Raw genomic sequence first — 15610 nt, forward strand, 5'->3', positions numbered from 1 at the left:
GGAGAAAAATGCCCAGCATTGTTTTGTGTTCCAAGAGATGGTGCAGTGAAGGGAGGGCTTGTCTGTGAGCTTGCTGTGAGAGAGGACATGAACGTGAATGGCCATGAGTGAGGACATATGGGTTCATATGCAGATGGTGGGTTAGTCCAAGTCCTTCATGAGGGCACCTCTGCTCTGCCCAGACAGCTACAGAGCCGGGGGAAGCAAGGATGCTCAAACTAGCCGAAGACGATTTCTGATCTTTATTTCTCTGATCATCTCTCCTAAAAGTGGCTCAGTGAACCATGGGCTCAGTCCAACAGCCCATTGCTGCCTCAGGTTGTGGAATTTGTGAGTAAAACTTTCCCTTCCGTCCCCTCCAGTTTGTAAAAGGGACGTCCCTCCTCCTGACCACTGTGCACAGGTAGCCTTAGAAAGACAAAAGCAAGCTGTAAAGATGTGTTTGTAAATCTGAACAGGCTCGTGGTCCATAGGCTCTTGAGGGCAGCGTGGCCAAGCCGGGTTCAAGGAGACGGTGTGACGAATGCCCTTCTGAAGGTGCTTCCCTAAAGTGGCCCTGGGCCTGGAGTTCTAGACTGGCTGGATTTCCAGTGCCATGGTCCCCTCCCCCTGTAGGGAACTGCCTGATGTTCTCGGATTCTAGGTAGTGGGGTCGGTAGGACTTGATGACTTTTCTCAAGGGGGGTGCATACTCTTTCATGGATGACTAGGTCATAATTCCCAGGAACCAAGTTAGCTCTGTGCTATGAGACCCTTCTGTCTTCTGGGGAAGGCATGCATGGTGACCACATGAGCAGAGTTCTCCCTTCCCTGAATCCCCAAGACTTCCCCATCAGATGGCTTCAGTTGCTGCTCCAGCGGCTGGACGTAGTGTTTTGATGTTTTAAAACCTGAAAACCAACACATGACTAAGTAATGACCATATTTCATGGATGGGCTTCCCCGAGTCTTTAAAGTTGCAGTTTTAAGTGGTGCTATAGCTGCTTTTTTAAGTCATGAGGTAAAAGATACTGTTATATTGCGTTACAATAATGTTTTTCTCCTCAACATTTTTCATTTTGTTGTTTGTAGAAAGAATTTCATTTCCTTGGTGAAATCAAACATTTCCTGTTAGATGATGATACTGGTGCATTTTTACCCGGTTCCGTTGAGAGTTGAGGCTATGACTATAATTTATGTTGAGTACACAGCCTAGAAGATAAAGTTGTTCGTAACTTTGACAGATAAATTCTAAAAGTGTATTGGATTCTGAAGCAAACATTAAAAATAGGAAATTCTGGTCTGTCTCCTCGAAGGGTAATTCTAATTACATTTTTGGCCTCCTCTCTTCTAGAAGTGGCTTTAAATGTGATTTGTCGCTGTACATTTAATAAGCACAAGGAGGTGCTTCCTTTCTGTGTGATGAAACATTCTATGATGACATAGTAGTTAGGGACACGGGGTCGAATGGCAGTGGAACCCACAATGTCACTAGGACAAGGACACAGTTGTGCAAGGAAGCCCCCACACGGGGGCTGGGTGGGATGAGGTGCTTCTCCCCACGCTAGGGTGCCGCGTGGCTGACAGATGGCTTTGTCATGGGAGGTGGAGTGTGAGCGCAGACGTACGACCTAGGCATGTGCGTGTTTGTGCTGCGGAGAGTGCAGTCTGTCTGAACGGGATCAGAACTGGTCCACGTTCTCTGTTCCCCTTGGAATGGTTCTCAAGGGCACACAGATGCACTGGAGTTTCCAGCCCTGGGGGCTCCATCTGGTCTCCCTCTGTTCAGACCTCCTGCAGTGTCACCTTCTACACGAAGGGGATCCCTGTGTGGGGAGGAGCTCGGCACCCAGTGTCCTCTGGCCTCTGTGGTCTGAATGAGTGTGCAGTTCCCATCCGTCCATCCATCTTCATTAAAGCCAGCCTTCTCTCCGACCTTCTCCTGAGGGTCGGAGAGAAGCTGCATCAGGCTGCCTTTTTGTTTTCCTCGCACCCACCCTCCCATGTGCCATATATCCACTTCAGTTTGACCCCACATCTGCTCTCCCTCCATTCCTGCTGCATCGAGTGACCTGTGAGTTTCCGCCAAGAGCAAGTCAATAAAGGAACACAGCTCTGCAGCCTTGAAAATGCTCAGTCCCCTTCCCATCAAACAGCAGTGCCCCATCAGATCTTCCAGATGTAAGATGCAGACATGAATTAGTCCAGTGCCTCATGGAAAAGGAAAAAAAAATCGCAAAGTGGGAAAAGTTTTGTTCATTTCTTTTTCTTTCAACACTCAAGGATTCCCTTTATGCGAAAGATACTCTGGTGAAATCTGAGGAGACACTATCCCCCAGTCGTTCCAGATGGGAGCCTGCCTATCTGTAATGACAGGAAGACTTTAGAGGGATAGTCTTTCTCACCTGTTTGGAGGTTGGGTTTAAGGAGGAAACTGTTATTTCCAGCTGGTAAAGAGTTAGGTGGTTAGGTTTTCTGTGAAAGCCTGCACCGCAGCCAACAGATGGTGATGTGGGTGGTCGAGTGGAAGGGTGGGTGATATAAAGAATCCAGCAACTCTCAGTCCCTAATGTGCCCTGATGTGGCCACCTTAGGGAGGCTCGGCGCAGGAGGAGAGGAAGACACACTCCACAGATGTTTAATCTGTGGGGTAGCAGACTCCTGTTAGTTAGTTACATTAGTTTAAAAAGTAGCAAGGTATTTTTCTTTTTTTAAAGCATGAGTCCATTTCAAGCCATAAAAAAGGCTTTTTTTTTTTTTTTCTTTTTTAATCTGAGAACAGATACTAACAGATGAGATTTCACTGGCTGATTCATTTGTTTCAGATGCTTGAACGGATGCTTTAGAGTTTTCTGCCTGAGCTACAGCACCAAGCTCGTTAGTCGGAAGGCGTTTGTGGCTAAGGCCTTGAAAGGGAAAAGTCTCAAGTGGGCTTATTTCTACTGAAACAGCATTTCAGGAGAAATGCAGGAAAAAGCAAACCCAAGGCCCCAGGGAGACCCCTTCCAATCAAAGCACTCCTCCAGAAGGTGGAAGCAGGGTCGTGGCTCACCTGCAGAGCCATGGCCTCCTGTCGCGGACGCTGCTCCCGGTGGCTCTTTTTCATGGAAGGGAACGTGCAAAAGGCTTAACAGTTTTTCCCTTCCAAGCAGAGACTCAGAGAAAGGGAAAGAGAGAGAGAGAGAGAGAGAGCAAAGGAGGGGGGCAGCCGCCCCACAGAGAAATGAAATGAACACAACTTCCTGACGCTGGCCAGTAAAAAACAAAACAAAACAAAAAACCATAACAAAAAGATGAAGCAGACCTGCCTAAGGTGGGCATCTGACTTCGTTCCAAAGTCCTGCATCCCTAGTTTGCCCGAACTCCCAAAGACTGGCAGGCCCCTCAGCACTGAGCTGACAGAGTTCCTTTTATATGCCAGTCCACCATGACCTCCTGACCCTCCGGCCCCCACTCTCTGCAGTGACCCAGTTGAGAATGCAGTGGGAAGTGGGCAGGCCAGGAAGCTCAGACACACCATTGAAACTAACACGTACACCCGCATGCCAAAACCAGTCCAGGTAACACCTCAGGTTCCATCTTAACGTGTCCACGGGAAATACCACCACACCCAAACCTCATCCAACATTGTCCGTCTTTAATTCGTGCTCAAAGCCAGTCTGGGGATGCCTCTTTGGAAACAGTGTGGTCTAGTTTCAAGGACACTGGGAGTCAGGGAACCTGGGTTCTAGTCCCAGCTCCAGCGTTCACTTGCTGCGTGACTTTGGGCAAGACACTTAACCTCTCTGTGCCTCAGTTTCCTCCATCTGTAAAATGGGGGTAATAATGTCGACCTACCTCACAGGGCTGTTGTGAGGAATAGCTAAGTGATTGTAAAGCACTTTGAACGTATAATTGCTTATTATTAAGACTACAACAATAATAATATCATATGCCTGTTTACTACCGGAACTTTAAGAAATTCTTGTTTTTCTTTGATCTCTGTTCTGTACTGTAGTTATCCCCTGAGAAAGAGAATTCTACCCCTTTTAAAGCGCTCTGGGAAATGTATAAAGATGTACACAGAGTTACCTCTACAGGTTGTGTTTTCACATCTTACAAATGGTAGACTTTTGCCCAAGGAGTTGCTTCATGAGGGAGTCTGAAATTCTCAGTGGCTGAGGAGCTTCTACATCCAGTGCTGAGCCCAAGACGCTCCGAGGAGCCAACCAGAGTTTTAAGACCAATATTTAAAAGTAACTGTAGTGGGAAAACTTGACATTTCTGAAGCGCTTAGAGAAAAGCAGCTCTTCCTTCTAAGTCCCGTTGGCCTGCCCTCATCGCCAACGGAAGGCTTTGTGCGTGTGTGCGTGGGTGCACGTGCGTGTGTGAGGGGGTGGGCGGAACACAGTGGAGACAGCCAGGGGCATGTGGGGAAGCCCTGTTCCTGGCTGGGCTCGTTCAAGAGCCCACCCAGTGGGCAAGTGGTGCCCACCGCTGGGAAGAGCAGCATTAGTGGAGGTCCTGCAGGCCCATCCTGGGCACTGCTGGCAGGCTCTCTCCCAGCCCTGAGGTCTGTTCCAGTGATGTCCTTTCTACTGTGACGTTTGGCCCCAGTGGCTCATGTTACCAGGGATCTGGCATGTCTGCACTTAAGTGGATTCCCTGGCCTCACTTATGGAAACAGGCCCAGCCCCTGATTCTGCTCCCAGTGTGCGGACTGTTGTAAGTCTAGGAGCTCATGGTGGGTTTTATGGATTCTCACAGCAGAGTCTACGGGGCCCAAGAGCAGGTCTGACTTCATGCAGCACCCGGGGCAGCGGTGCGAAGTAGGGTTGAAAGTCGGCCGGCACATTCTGGTATGGCCACACCCTTGTGAAGATGTTGAAGCCTCTCTCTGTACGGGTGCCTTACAGATTGCCTACATCCAGTCCCTCCCCAGGTCCTCCAGATCCCTCTGGGATCCAGCAACTGAAAGGCTAAGGCCTGGTGTAGCAGGGGCCTCTGGGATCCTGTTAGTCCGAAGGCCCACTCTGCCCTGATCAGATAGTGCCTGGGATGTTCCACTTCTTTAGTTTGGTGTATCATCCCTGGAAAGGAGGCTGGTCAGCCCCATGGGCACAGGTGTGGAGCTAATTCACCATCAGGGGAATGATCCTCTGTTTCTGACCCACCCCGATGTCTAGTTTATTAAACAATGAAGGGCAGTATGTGCTTGCCTGTCTCAGGGCCAGGGTGACCGGCTGACTTCTAGAGGAAGTCTCCACAGGGTGAAGTCTCGGCAGAACAGCCCCAAGCGCTGAGCATGGCAGGTTTTCCCATACGCCTTCCGGTAGTCCTTCCAAATAAGGAAGAACTAGAAAACGAACTTTCTGAATGGAATTAGAGAATGGTTTCAATGAAGCAAGAGACTCTGGCCCCAGTGTTGCTGAGTGACAGTGCTAGCCATGGCTCCTAGCCAAGAGCAGCTTATGGAAACATCCAGAAGTCATGAGGTCTGCCTCTGACTGAAGCTTCCCTGGAACTTGGCCTGTAGTCAGACTGCAGACACCTCTGTCCTTTCTCCTAACCTTGCCAGAAGAGTATAGCTCTGAGTGTAGGAAAGTTGTAAGAGACAACTCAGGTTTCTTACCTGAGAATCTTCACAGACTCAGCAGAATCCATGGTGCTAGACTCTTGCTCTCCTGGATGGAAGACATGATGCAGGCTGGGGTCCATCGTAGGGAAACAGATGTAAGGTTGTGCACCAGCCTCTTGGTGGTTACACTCTGTAATTACGCTGGTGTGACCCAGCCATGAATTCACAGCATTGTTGGGTACTGGATTCTCTACTTTTTCTGAAAGGCGGGGGATCTTTTCCCTCTGACAATAATAATGATGATTTTCAAAAGTCTTTGAGAAGTTCTAGAACTACTGAAAAGAAGTTAAGGCAGGCTATATAGCAGAAGGTCTTAATTATTGTGGTGTGTTATTGAGTAATACCAACCTAGTGCCCTTCATTAGCCCTAATGTGTCTGTTTTCCACGGGAAGGAGCTTGCTGACATCTCCTAACAGTTCCAAGGTTGGGTAGCTACTTGCGTGAATTCACTCTCTGTAGCATACCTCAGACCTAAGAGAGGTGGCTATTTGGGGTAATGGGAGGGTATGTCATTCTAAGCCATGGTGAAGGCATTAATAAGTGCCTAGGCTGGCTCAGAGAAGCCAGGGGAAGGACGTTTCTTCCAAAAGTGGAGAAAGGCCAGCGGACTGCCAGGAATCCTAGACGAGGGAAAGGGGCCATTGCCTGAGGAAAGGTCGGTGCTGCCTGTCTGGGGCTGAGTTATCAGCTGTTGTCAATCTTCTGGGTCCTTTTTATGTTCTTAAAAATTATTGAGGACCCTTGTATATCAGTATGTACATTAGAAATTAAAACTGAGAAATTTTTAAAATACAGAATATACATGTACAAGGGTAGCAGAGAGGTGACACCCTCACATCACAGAGCTTTTGAAGACCCCGCTGTGCTCCGAGACAATGTGTGTATAAGGCAAAGAGGATACTAGTAGTGTGCAGATTACAGCCCCCTTGTGGGCCCCTGGAAGTGTCCCCGGGCCACGCTTTGAGAACCGCTACTCTAGGGAAATGATCCCATACCCCCCCTAAAGGAAAAGGGTGCTGGAGCCTTTTTATGATCTCCCCGGTGAGGGACCCTCCTGCATTGAGCACTGCCCCCAGCCGGAACTTTTCTTTCCTCCCTGGTGCCACGCTAGCCCTAACCCACTCACCTAGACAGAGCTGCCTGTGCCCTGTGTCCAGCGAAGGCCAGACTGAGAGTGGAACCCCACATCTCACTGCCCGTGCCAATCTGGAGGAACAGTGGTCTGAGTGAGTATGTGATAGACGGTGTTTTTAAAGATCACCACTTCTCAGAGTGGCCCGGCCGAGATGAGGATGTGTGATCACTGGTCATTTCCATGTGGCCTTAGCGATACAAGAGCTCTGCTAAGTTAGTTGGAAGAAGGTTAACCTTGACTGAGGTCACAGGTCGGGTCACAGTCCTTAAGTGAGCACACAATTCAGACTTGATCCCAGCCCTTTTTCTGGTAGACTCGATGACTCTGTCTTGGTGATGGCCTGGGTGAGGCCAGCAGGGCTTCCCGGGAACCACAGGCCTGGGGACCTAAGTCATAGACGAGCCTTTGCTAGGTAGGGCAGGCCACTCAACCAAATGGGGATAATCCTGGCCTCCTAGGAGGTAGTGTGTGAAAGGATGTGAGATCGTTACGACAGGTAGAGATGCTAACAGAACAGAGCTCCTGATTGAAAGCATCTGCTGAGCTTGAATTGAAGGAATACTGTTACCAGGAAACTTGGAGGAATTTTGGATTCTGGTGTTAAAACTTCAAGAATCGAGGTTGCTCATAGAGCTCTGTGAGGTCATCTGCAGGGAAATGTCATGGATCCTTTTACGTAATTTTTAGAAAACCTTCCTTAACCTTTCAAAGCAGCGGGAACTTGATGTGTGCTGCTGAGTGCAGCCCCAAGAGGAACTTCCATGGTGACATTATAGCTAACTTTTCAGCGAGGGTCAGAATCCCCATGGGTGGCCCACGGAGGGCCGAGCTCATGATTCTTACCCTGGATGCATGACTCGAGAACTGTGCATAATGGACACAAAGGCCACACTGTCACATTTTCCCTGCAGGGAAAGGAGGACAAAAGAAGGGTTGTGCCCACGTGTGATATGTATGCATGTGTGTATGCGGAGGCAATGGGGAACAGCTTGTAGATGAGCTGGTTTATTCTGTAAGACTCGAACCTCCTGTTTGTTCTTCTGATGGAGCTAGTCGGAAACCGTGCCCTCAGATTCAGTAGGGGCTGAATCCCGCCAAAGGGTTCACCAGCACTTGCCCTTCAGGAGACGAGTGTGCAGGGCCAGCCCCGGCTGAGTGAAGCCTTGATGGAGACCGGGCTCAGCCAGACGGGGGCCCGTTGGCTGGAGTCTGAAAGCCTGGCACTCGTATCCAGAGATGAATGGCCTGGCCGGGTCCGACTGGAGACTCACATCTCGTATCTCCACTGTTAGAGTGTAGGTTCAGGAGGGGTTCTGGCCTTTGACTGGGCTCACTGTGCTGTGAGAGCTGACAGCTCCCGGGTGTGTCTCACGGAGCTAGCTTAGGAGGGCAGCCAGCGCGGCATCTCTCCTGCACCCAGGTAGGAAAATCTGACCCTAAGAGTGGGCAAGAGAAAGGAAGGTAAATGGATGCTCCTATTGACATTAAAATACCATATTTTTATGCTGTTGCTTCAAAGATATTTAGAGAGATTTTGTAGTTTGGGTTTTGGGGTTTTTTTTTTTTTTTTTTTTGGTGATTTAATCATTCTGTAGAGTAAATATCTATAAAATTCTAATTAAATGGTGTCTAAAATTTAAAGCAGCAGTCTACAGGCAAAGCGCCAACATTTCTTTTTTTAAAAAGATATTTATGATACCATCTAGCATTTAAAAATCAACCAGAAACTAGGCTTGATTCTGTTTAATATTTTATATGATTGGACATCTTAAATCAAAAATGTTTCTATTTTATAGCATTTCTGTGTTTATTCAAAACCATAATTCTACTGTGATGTTAATGGAATGACTTTATACCGCTTTAATTGTGTTGGTTTAAGTGCTAATGACCACATTTCAGATTAAAGTAGTATTTTGCTGATGAGGTAGATACAGATAATGAAAAATGAAAGAATAGCTCATTTTACTGATTGTAAAGTGTTTATTTCAAGGAAAAAATGTTCTTTTTCTTAGGGCTGTGGAAAAAAGTAATTTTTTCAAGAGTTTAAGATAGTTTTCTGAGATCAGAACTCGTGCCTATGGAAATTTTGGAGCAGCCTAAGCTACCTTTTAGCTTGATATGTGTGCTAGAAAAATTTCATTATTATGTTTTGTGATATGTAATAAATTCAGGGTGCTGTGTTTAAGCTTCATTTCAGTTCAAGTTTGGGAACCTCTTTTTCCCTCTTTCCCAGACATGGCAGACAACCTACTCCTGACACCGCACTTCTGGCTCTCCCCCCCGCCCCCAGCAGACACCCCACCCCTGACACCCCCTCAGCAGACACTGCACTCCTGGCACCACCACCCCCACCCCCTGCAGACACCATACCCACCCCTGCTATCACCCCTCTGCACCTCCTTCCCCCGCCCCCCACCACCCAATCCTTCCCCAGATCCCGTGTGAAAGATTCAGGTCAATCCCTGACTCTTAGAAGATGTGTTTCTTCTTGTGTGGAGCGAGCAAAACATAACCATGATTTCTAAACCTTTGCTTTTGTGTCAAGGAAGTGTGATGCTTTTTATCCTCCTCTGATGTCTCTTTAATGAATATGTTGTCATTCTTTGTCCTCAGAAGGGGCCTCTTGAGCTGCCTCTCAGTTTTCTCCATGATTTATGTCGCAAACAAATTCTATGTCCTGTGTCTGTTCACCGCATTCTCCTGATCTTGTGTACCATTGGAGACCTGCTGGAGACCGTTTTTGTTTTTCTTACGCAATTATGTTATATGTGTATTTCAGTGAAATGTCAACCCGCCAACAGAGGATGATGTTAAAAATTATCCAAATAAATAGTTTTCTATTTCTTTTAATCAGACCTAGTCCAAATTGTTGAATGACAGTGAATAGGATTATGTGGGTTTGTTTTTTTTTTTTTTTTTCCAAACTCCGGGGTATTCCAAGCCCTTGGTGCCTCATGACCTGGGTTCATATATATAATTTACCTGGGGGCGTTGACTTAGTGCTTTGTCACCTATGTTTATCTTTTAGACACAGCAGCAGATGTCTCATACCTGGTCTTTCATTGGGAGCCTCAGATCTGTGGCCGGCCTTTCCTCCCAGTGATCCAAAGCCAGATAATGAAACCCTGGCTTAGCTAATCTTCCCTTGATGGTTGTGTTCTGGAAAACACTGAATGAATGAGCTGCAGGCTATTGGACACCGCGGGGCTGGACCTTGCTGCACAGACCCGCAGCTCTGTGTGAAAGAGCTCTCCCCCACTGGACGTTAGTGTTGCCTTCTCGATGTTTACAAGAGAAGGGCAAGTAGGTCCACGTCCAAGCCAGATGATTCCCCTGGCTCAGATGTGCCAGTCTTGGGCATCCTGAGATAGGGAAAGTGTGTGTGTGTGTGTGTGTGTGTGTGTGTGTGTGTTTATGTGCGCACCTATATGAGTGTGTATGTGTATGCTTGTGCACGTGCAGCTCGTGCCTGTGGTCAGAGGGACGGGAAAGTAAGAGGTAGCTACTGACCATACCCTGAACTATTCTGGATTTGGTGGCAGGACATGTGTGTCTTTCCTCAACAAGACCACAGCATTCCTAGCCAGGAACCTGAGAGTTGTGAATCCAGGCAGCTCTTGCATACCCACAATTCATGAAATGGAAAGATCCCCCCCCACCCCCACACCTGCTCCTCTATTCAAAGAATAGACCTAGTCTGGTGTACTGTTTTTAACAGCATTGTCTCCTATGGAGGAGGAGGCTGTTTTCACAGGAGCCTCTTAGGAAGTTCCTGTAGGAGTTCACTTTCTAAATTACCATCACCACCACTGGCATCTGCAGAAGACCAGTTGTGAGCATTCCCACACCAGGGGTGCCAGCCCTGTGGGACCTGGCTAGACCACGGCCACCATCCCCACTCTCCCCGCCCCTCCCCACTCCCCACTGCTGGGGATTGTGAAGGAAGGGCTGGGACGTGATCCCCTCCCCTGACGCCTGCCTCCAGGCCCAGTTGTCCCCTGCATCTTCGTGACGGAGTGTGAACTACAGATCAGCCCTGTGCAGCCGGGGTTCAGATAGTCTCCGCTGTGGCTGCCGAGGTGCAGAAGGACTGCCCGCAAAAGGGAGGGTCCTGCCCAGATTGAGGACGGGGGTCTTAAGCCTGGTGGCAGGGAGGAAATACCTCTTTCAGGTGCCAGTCTTTTTGTGGAAAAGGGTAAAGTGGCTGTAGTGTCCCTATCAGTCTTTAAGTCAGCATGCTATTTTTCTTCAAGTTGATGGTCAGAACAGAACTGTCTCAGAGCCGGCCACTCCACCTCTGCCTGTGTAGCAGAAGCCTCTCTGAGGTCTCCCCAACAAAGCTGGGGACAACGGAAGGGCTTCTCCCAGGCCCTGTTCTGGTGGAACCTTAGGCCCAGTGTAAATAAGGCCAACGGCGAGGGTCTCGGGCAAAGGACTATGTGTGCGAGGGGCCAGGAGGGGTCATCCTGCACAGCCTCCAGAGGCTGGTGAGCCCTTTCCAGTGTGCTGTGGTCTTCAAGAAGATGATCCAGCTGTTGGCAAGTTGTTGGCCTGACCCCGGGTTCCAGGCCAGGGCACCACGGATGGCCACGGTGGCTGGCGCTGCACAGCGGCCTGGGTCTGTGTGCGTGTCGACCCATTCCGTCATGGTCCTGAATGTGCTGGTGATTGCAGTGTGTGCTGTCACGCCCTCGTTCCCATGGCTTTTTTGCAGAACGGGTGGCCCTGCTGGCTGCTTGGTCTCCTTGCCCCTTCACACTCGTCCTTAGGTCATGGCGAATGAGTCCTGGCCACCCTCTCTATAGAGTGGCCCGGGTTGTGTTCCTGGCCCCCTCTGGGGCTCTGTCAGGACTCTGCAGGCCCTCCTTCTGTAGACTGTCATTTAGATGTGGGCATGTGCTCTTGGCCACGGCAGACACTGTCCCTGCAAGCTGGGTTCCATGAGAAGGAGGTGACTGGGTCGGAGCCTCAAGTCTAGGACCGTCTGGAACTCCTGACCATACCCTTCAACCCTGGGGCTTCGGGGACCCTTCAGTTACATTCACATGAGTAGTCACTCCTGTGGGTTGCCCTTTGGAGAACTCTTCCCTTGCCAGAGCTGAACCAGGCAGGAACAGAGCCAGGACCCAGGCCGGGCCCAGCGCACCCACATTGTCTAATCCGTTTTGCCATTTTTGTTGATCTAGGCAGGATTAAGGACACTGCATGACATTGGGCCAGAAATCCGGCGTGCTATATCATGTGATTTGCAAGATGACGAGCCGGAGGAAACAAAACGAGAAGAAGAAGAAGATGTATTCAAAGTAATTATTCCACGCCTAGCTACACACTGGCCACTTGGAGATAGCGGGGCAGGACTTCACTCTGGGGAGTCGGTGATCCCCAAAAGAACCTGGAGAATGCACGCCAGCCCCCGGGCCTAGAGGGGCTCATGGACCATGCTTTCCCCACAGCAGACCTTCGGCACCTCCTCTAGGGCCAGGCCTGCTTCCGTCCTGAGCTGGCCACTCTGTCCCATGCTGGCAGCTTCAGAGGAGCCTGGCCACAGCCACTTGGCCAGTGTGGCTGAGCTTCCTGGGTCCTGCTAGCAGCTGCCTACCTGTGTGACCCCCTTCTTCCCTGGGCCGGTCCTCAACCCCCCCAGCCCAGAGAGCATGCCTCCTCTCCAGCCTCAACCACTGGGGGCTGCCAGCCGGCGCTGCTGGCTATAAGTCACCTCAACCTGGAGCGACGGGAAGAGCACACTTGTGTGACAGCCAAGAGCTTGCTCCCCAGCTCAGGGATCGGGAACCTTCCTCATTTCAGGGGGGCCAGCTGCCACACAGACACATCGGCCTGATCTGTGAGACACTCAGATTGCTTTACAGGGATCCTACGGAGCTTACCTAGCGTTTGTGTTTCGTGTAGAAAAAAATTACCTAACAAAGCTAGCCTGCATCAAATACTTGTTAAATTACCTGGTGTTGTCTCCCATTATTTTGCAGAGAAATGGTGCCCTGCTTGGAAACCATGTCAATCATGTTAATAGTGATAGGAGAGACCCCCTTCAGCAGACCAATACCACCCACCGTCCCCTGCATGTCCAAAGGCCTTCAGTTCCACCTGCAAGTGATACTGAGAGACCGCTGTTTCCTCCAGCAGGAAATTCGGGGTGTCCTAGCCATCATAACCATAATTCCGTAGGAAAGCAAGCTCCCAGCTCAACAAATGCCAATCTCAATAATGCTAATATGTCCAACGCTGCCCCTGGGAGGCGGCCCAGCCTTGGGAACCTTGAGCATGTGTCTGAAAATGGGCGTCGCTCCTCCCACAAGCATGATCGGGAGCCTCAAAGAAGGTCCAGTATTAAAAGGTAACCTTTAAAGTGTGTTTGCACCTGGTGATACAGCGTCTGCCCCAGGCGCTGCTTTCTCCCCTGTGCCCTGGCGCACACATGGGAGATGCGCAGGGGGCCTGGGCACTCGAACCTGTGAGTGCCGGGAGCCAGTGATGAACCCGAAGGATAAAGGGCCACCAGCCACCCTGTGTCCTGCCAAAGGTGTTGGCCTTTAGGACAGCATCAGTTGCTGTAAACTCTACCTTCCCCAGTGGTGACCACATACCTTGGGACAGGGACTGGCAACCGTTGTAAAGGGCCAGAGGGTAAATAAGCTTTGGGCACCATAGAGGCTCCACTGGAGCAACTGAGCCCTGCTGTTGTAGAGGGAAAGCTGTCCTAGACGCTGTGTAGGCACGTGAGTGTGTCTGTGTCCCAAGAAAACTTTATGGACACTGAAGTGTGAACTTCCCCAAGCTCACATGCGATGAAGTACTTTTCTTCCTTTGATTTTTTTTCTTTGCAGCTCTTTTAGAGTGTAAGAACTGTTGGTAGCTCATGGACCATATATGGTCTGTAAACCATAGTTTGCTGACCTCTGCACTAGGAACTAGCCTGATAATCTGCATTTCAAATTTCACTGGCAATGTTTAACCTTTATCTTCTCCCTCCCTCCCTCCCTCCTGTGTTATGCCTTTCCTGGATAGAACCCGCTATTATGAAACTTACATTAGGTATGTGCTCATCACATGTGTCTGTGCATCGCATGCTCTGTGTTGTGAGTGTAACCCGCGGGCCTCTCAGTGCTGAGGGCTGAGAACTCCCTTTGAGGCGACAGCCTGATAGGATAGTGGAGCTTGGGCTGTGGACTCCAGAGGCAGAGGGATTGCTTTTTCCTTCCTTCCTTCCACCTTCCCCTTCCCTCCCCTCCCCTCCCTTCTGCTCCTTCCCCTCCCCTCTTTCTCTCATTTTTTAAGATTTCGTTATTTTATTTTAGAGAGAAAGAGCATGTGCAAGCCAGGGGGAGAGGGAGAGAAACTCAAGCAGATTCTTTGTTGAGCACAGAGCCCAACTCAGGGCTCTGCCTCACAACCCTGAGATCATGACCTGAGCAGAAACCAAGAGTCAGATGCTCAACCAGCTGTGCCACCCAGGCGGCCCAGTAGTTGATTCTTTCTAAGCAAAGGAGCTTTTTGGTTCCTCTGTGCATAGACTGTGTCATCCTCCAAGGACTGGTGTTCACACGCTCATGTGCCCATGGGCTCGCCCCTGCACGCCTCGTGACCTCCATGTAGGGAGACTCCACGGCACACTTCTGGGCGCCTGGCCCGGGAGGCTGGCCCTGCCTGCTGCTGGCTGGGTTCAAGCCTCTTGTGGGGGCTTCATAAAAGTGTGACCCCAACCTCCTGAAGACTGGAGACCGGGTCTTCTCCTTTGTCTCCCGTGTAGCCCTCAACATTCGTGCACTGAGTCCTGCTGTATGTTTGCTGGACCAGGTTGAATTGTCAGTGGGACGATAATTTTGTTGGGGACGGAGAGGTTGGGTCTCTTGATTTAATTGTAGCAAGTGTAGTCAGCTGCTCAGCAGCAACTTGAGAGAACGATTAGAACTTGGAGGGAACACAGTCCTCTCTCTTGGGAGAGTCGATGTGACGGAGCCTGGCTGGTTTTCCTGAGGACTGAGGCCAGGATAGCAGCTTTCAGGGAGCTAGCATGACAGTCTTGTCATGTGGGCAGGGCTATCTTTGAAAACCTGGCAGGTGTCACCCTTGTGAGTCTCCCCGGGGACACTATCCCAAACTCCTGTCGCATCTCCTGGGTCAGAGCTAGTGGGAAACTGGTCAGAGAGCCTCTTTGTTCTGGACCCTGAAGTCACATGGGCCAGAGAAGGAAGGAGCAGGGATCAGAGTAGCTGGCCTGGGAGCTCAGTGTCTTCTTCCCATGACTACTGATTGCTGCAGGCCTCTAGGTCCATTTGCTTATTCTGTTCTCCAAATGACACCCACTGCTTTGGCTCCATGGCCCCTGGGCACAGTGGTTTGGCATGGGCACTGTGCAAGTTACTGAGAGAGCGACCCCCTCCCAGCACACGCACATGTTCACACAGCGCTGCCGCCAGAGGCCTAACAGTCCAGTCCCAGGTACACCAGGGAGGAGCCAGGGGCTCATGGGGCAGGGGTGCTAGCCACGCACTGAGGCCCAGCTGGGTGCTCAGGTCCTCAGGCCTTCTCTCACCACTGCAGGTCTGACTCGGGGGATGAGCAGTTCCCCACTATCTGCCGGGAAGATCCGGAGATCTGTGGCTACTTCAGGGACTCCCGCTGCCTGGAGGAGCAGGAGTATTTCAGCGGGGAGGAGGGCTATGAGGATGCCGGCTCACCAACCGGGAGCAGGTGAGCGGCTCTGCGGCTGGGGCTGACATCAGGAGGCCTGGCGGTCTCCTGCCCCTCGAACTCTGCAGCAGGGGCCCGCCGATACCACACCTGGGCTGCCTCAGAGGCAGGCAGAGTGGGGGCTGCCTTTTTAGACCAGCTTCTCCCAAAGCTCCGAATCTTCTGTGAA

General features: G+C 50.4%; 1 protein-coding gene across 18 annotated transcripts in view; it reads left to right on the plus strand.

Annotated features, from left to right (window-relative positions):
* The window catches only part of CACNA1D (calcium voltage-gated channel subunit alpha1 D), a 292746-nt gene that overhangs the window by 270577 nt on the left and 6559 nt on the right, over positions 1 to 15610 (plus strand). For 15 of the 18 annotated variants that reach the window (XM_032868310.1, XM_032868314.1, XM_032868326.1 and 12 more), the window contains 4 exons: positions 11919 to 12035; positions 12717 to 13084; positions 13756 to 13782; positions 15292 to 15441. In XM_032868310.1, the coding sequence (XP_032724201.1) occupies positions 11919 to 12035; positions 12717 to 13084; positions 13756 to 13782; positions 15292 to 15441 (662 nt within the window). Of the gene's footprint in view, positions 1 to 2804; positions 2910 to 11918; positions 12036 to 12716; positions 13085 to 13755; positions 13783 to 15291; positions 15442 to 15610 lie in introns of those variants that run through there. The other 3 variants (XM_032868322.1, XM_032868323.1, XM_032868324.1) reach the window with 3 other exon arrangements.

This window comes from Lontra canadensis, unplaced genomic scaffold, assembly GCF_010015895.1.
Source record: "Lontra canadensis isolate GAN:19392208 unplaced genomic scaffold, GSC_riverotter_1.0 scaffold35, whole genome shotgun sequence".
NCBI lineage: Eukaryota > Metazoa > Chordata > Mammalia > Carnivora > Mustelidae > Lontra > Lontra canadensis.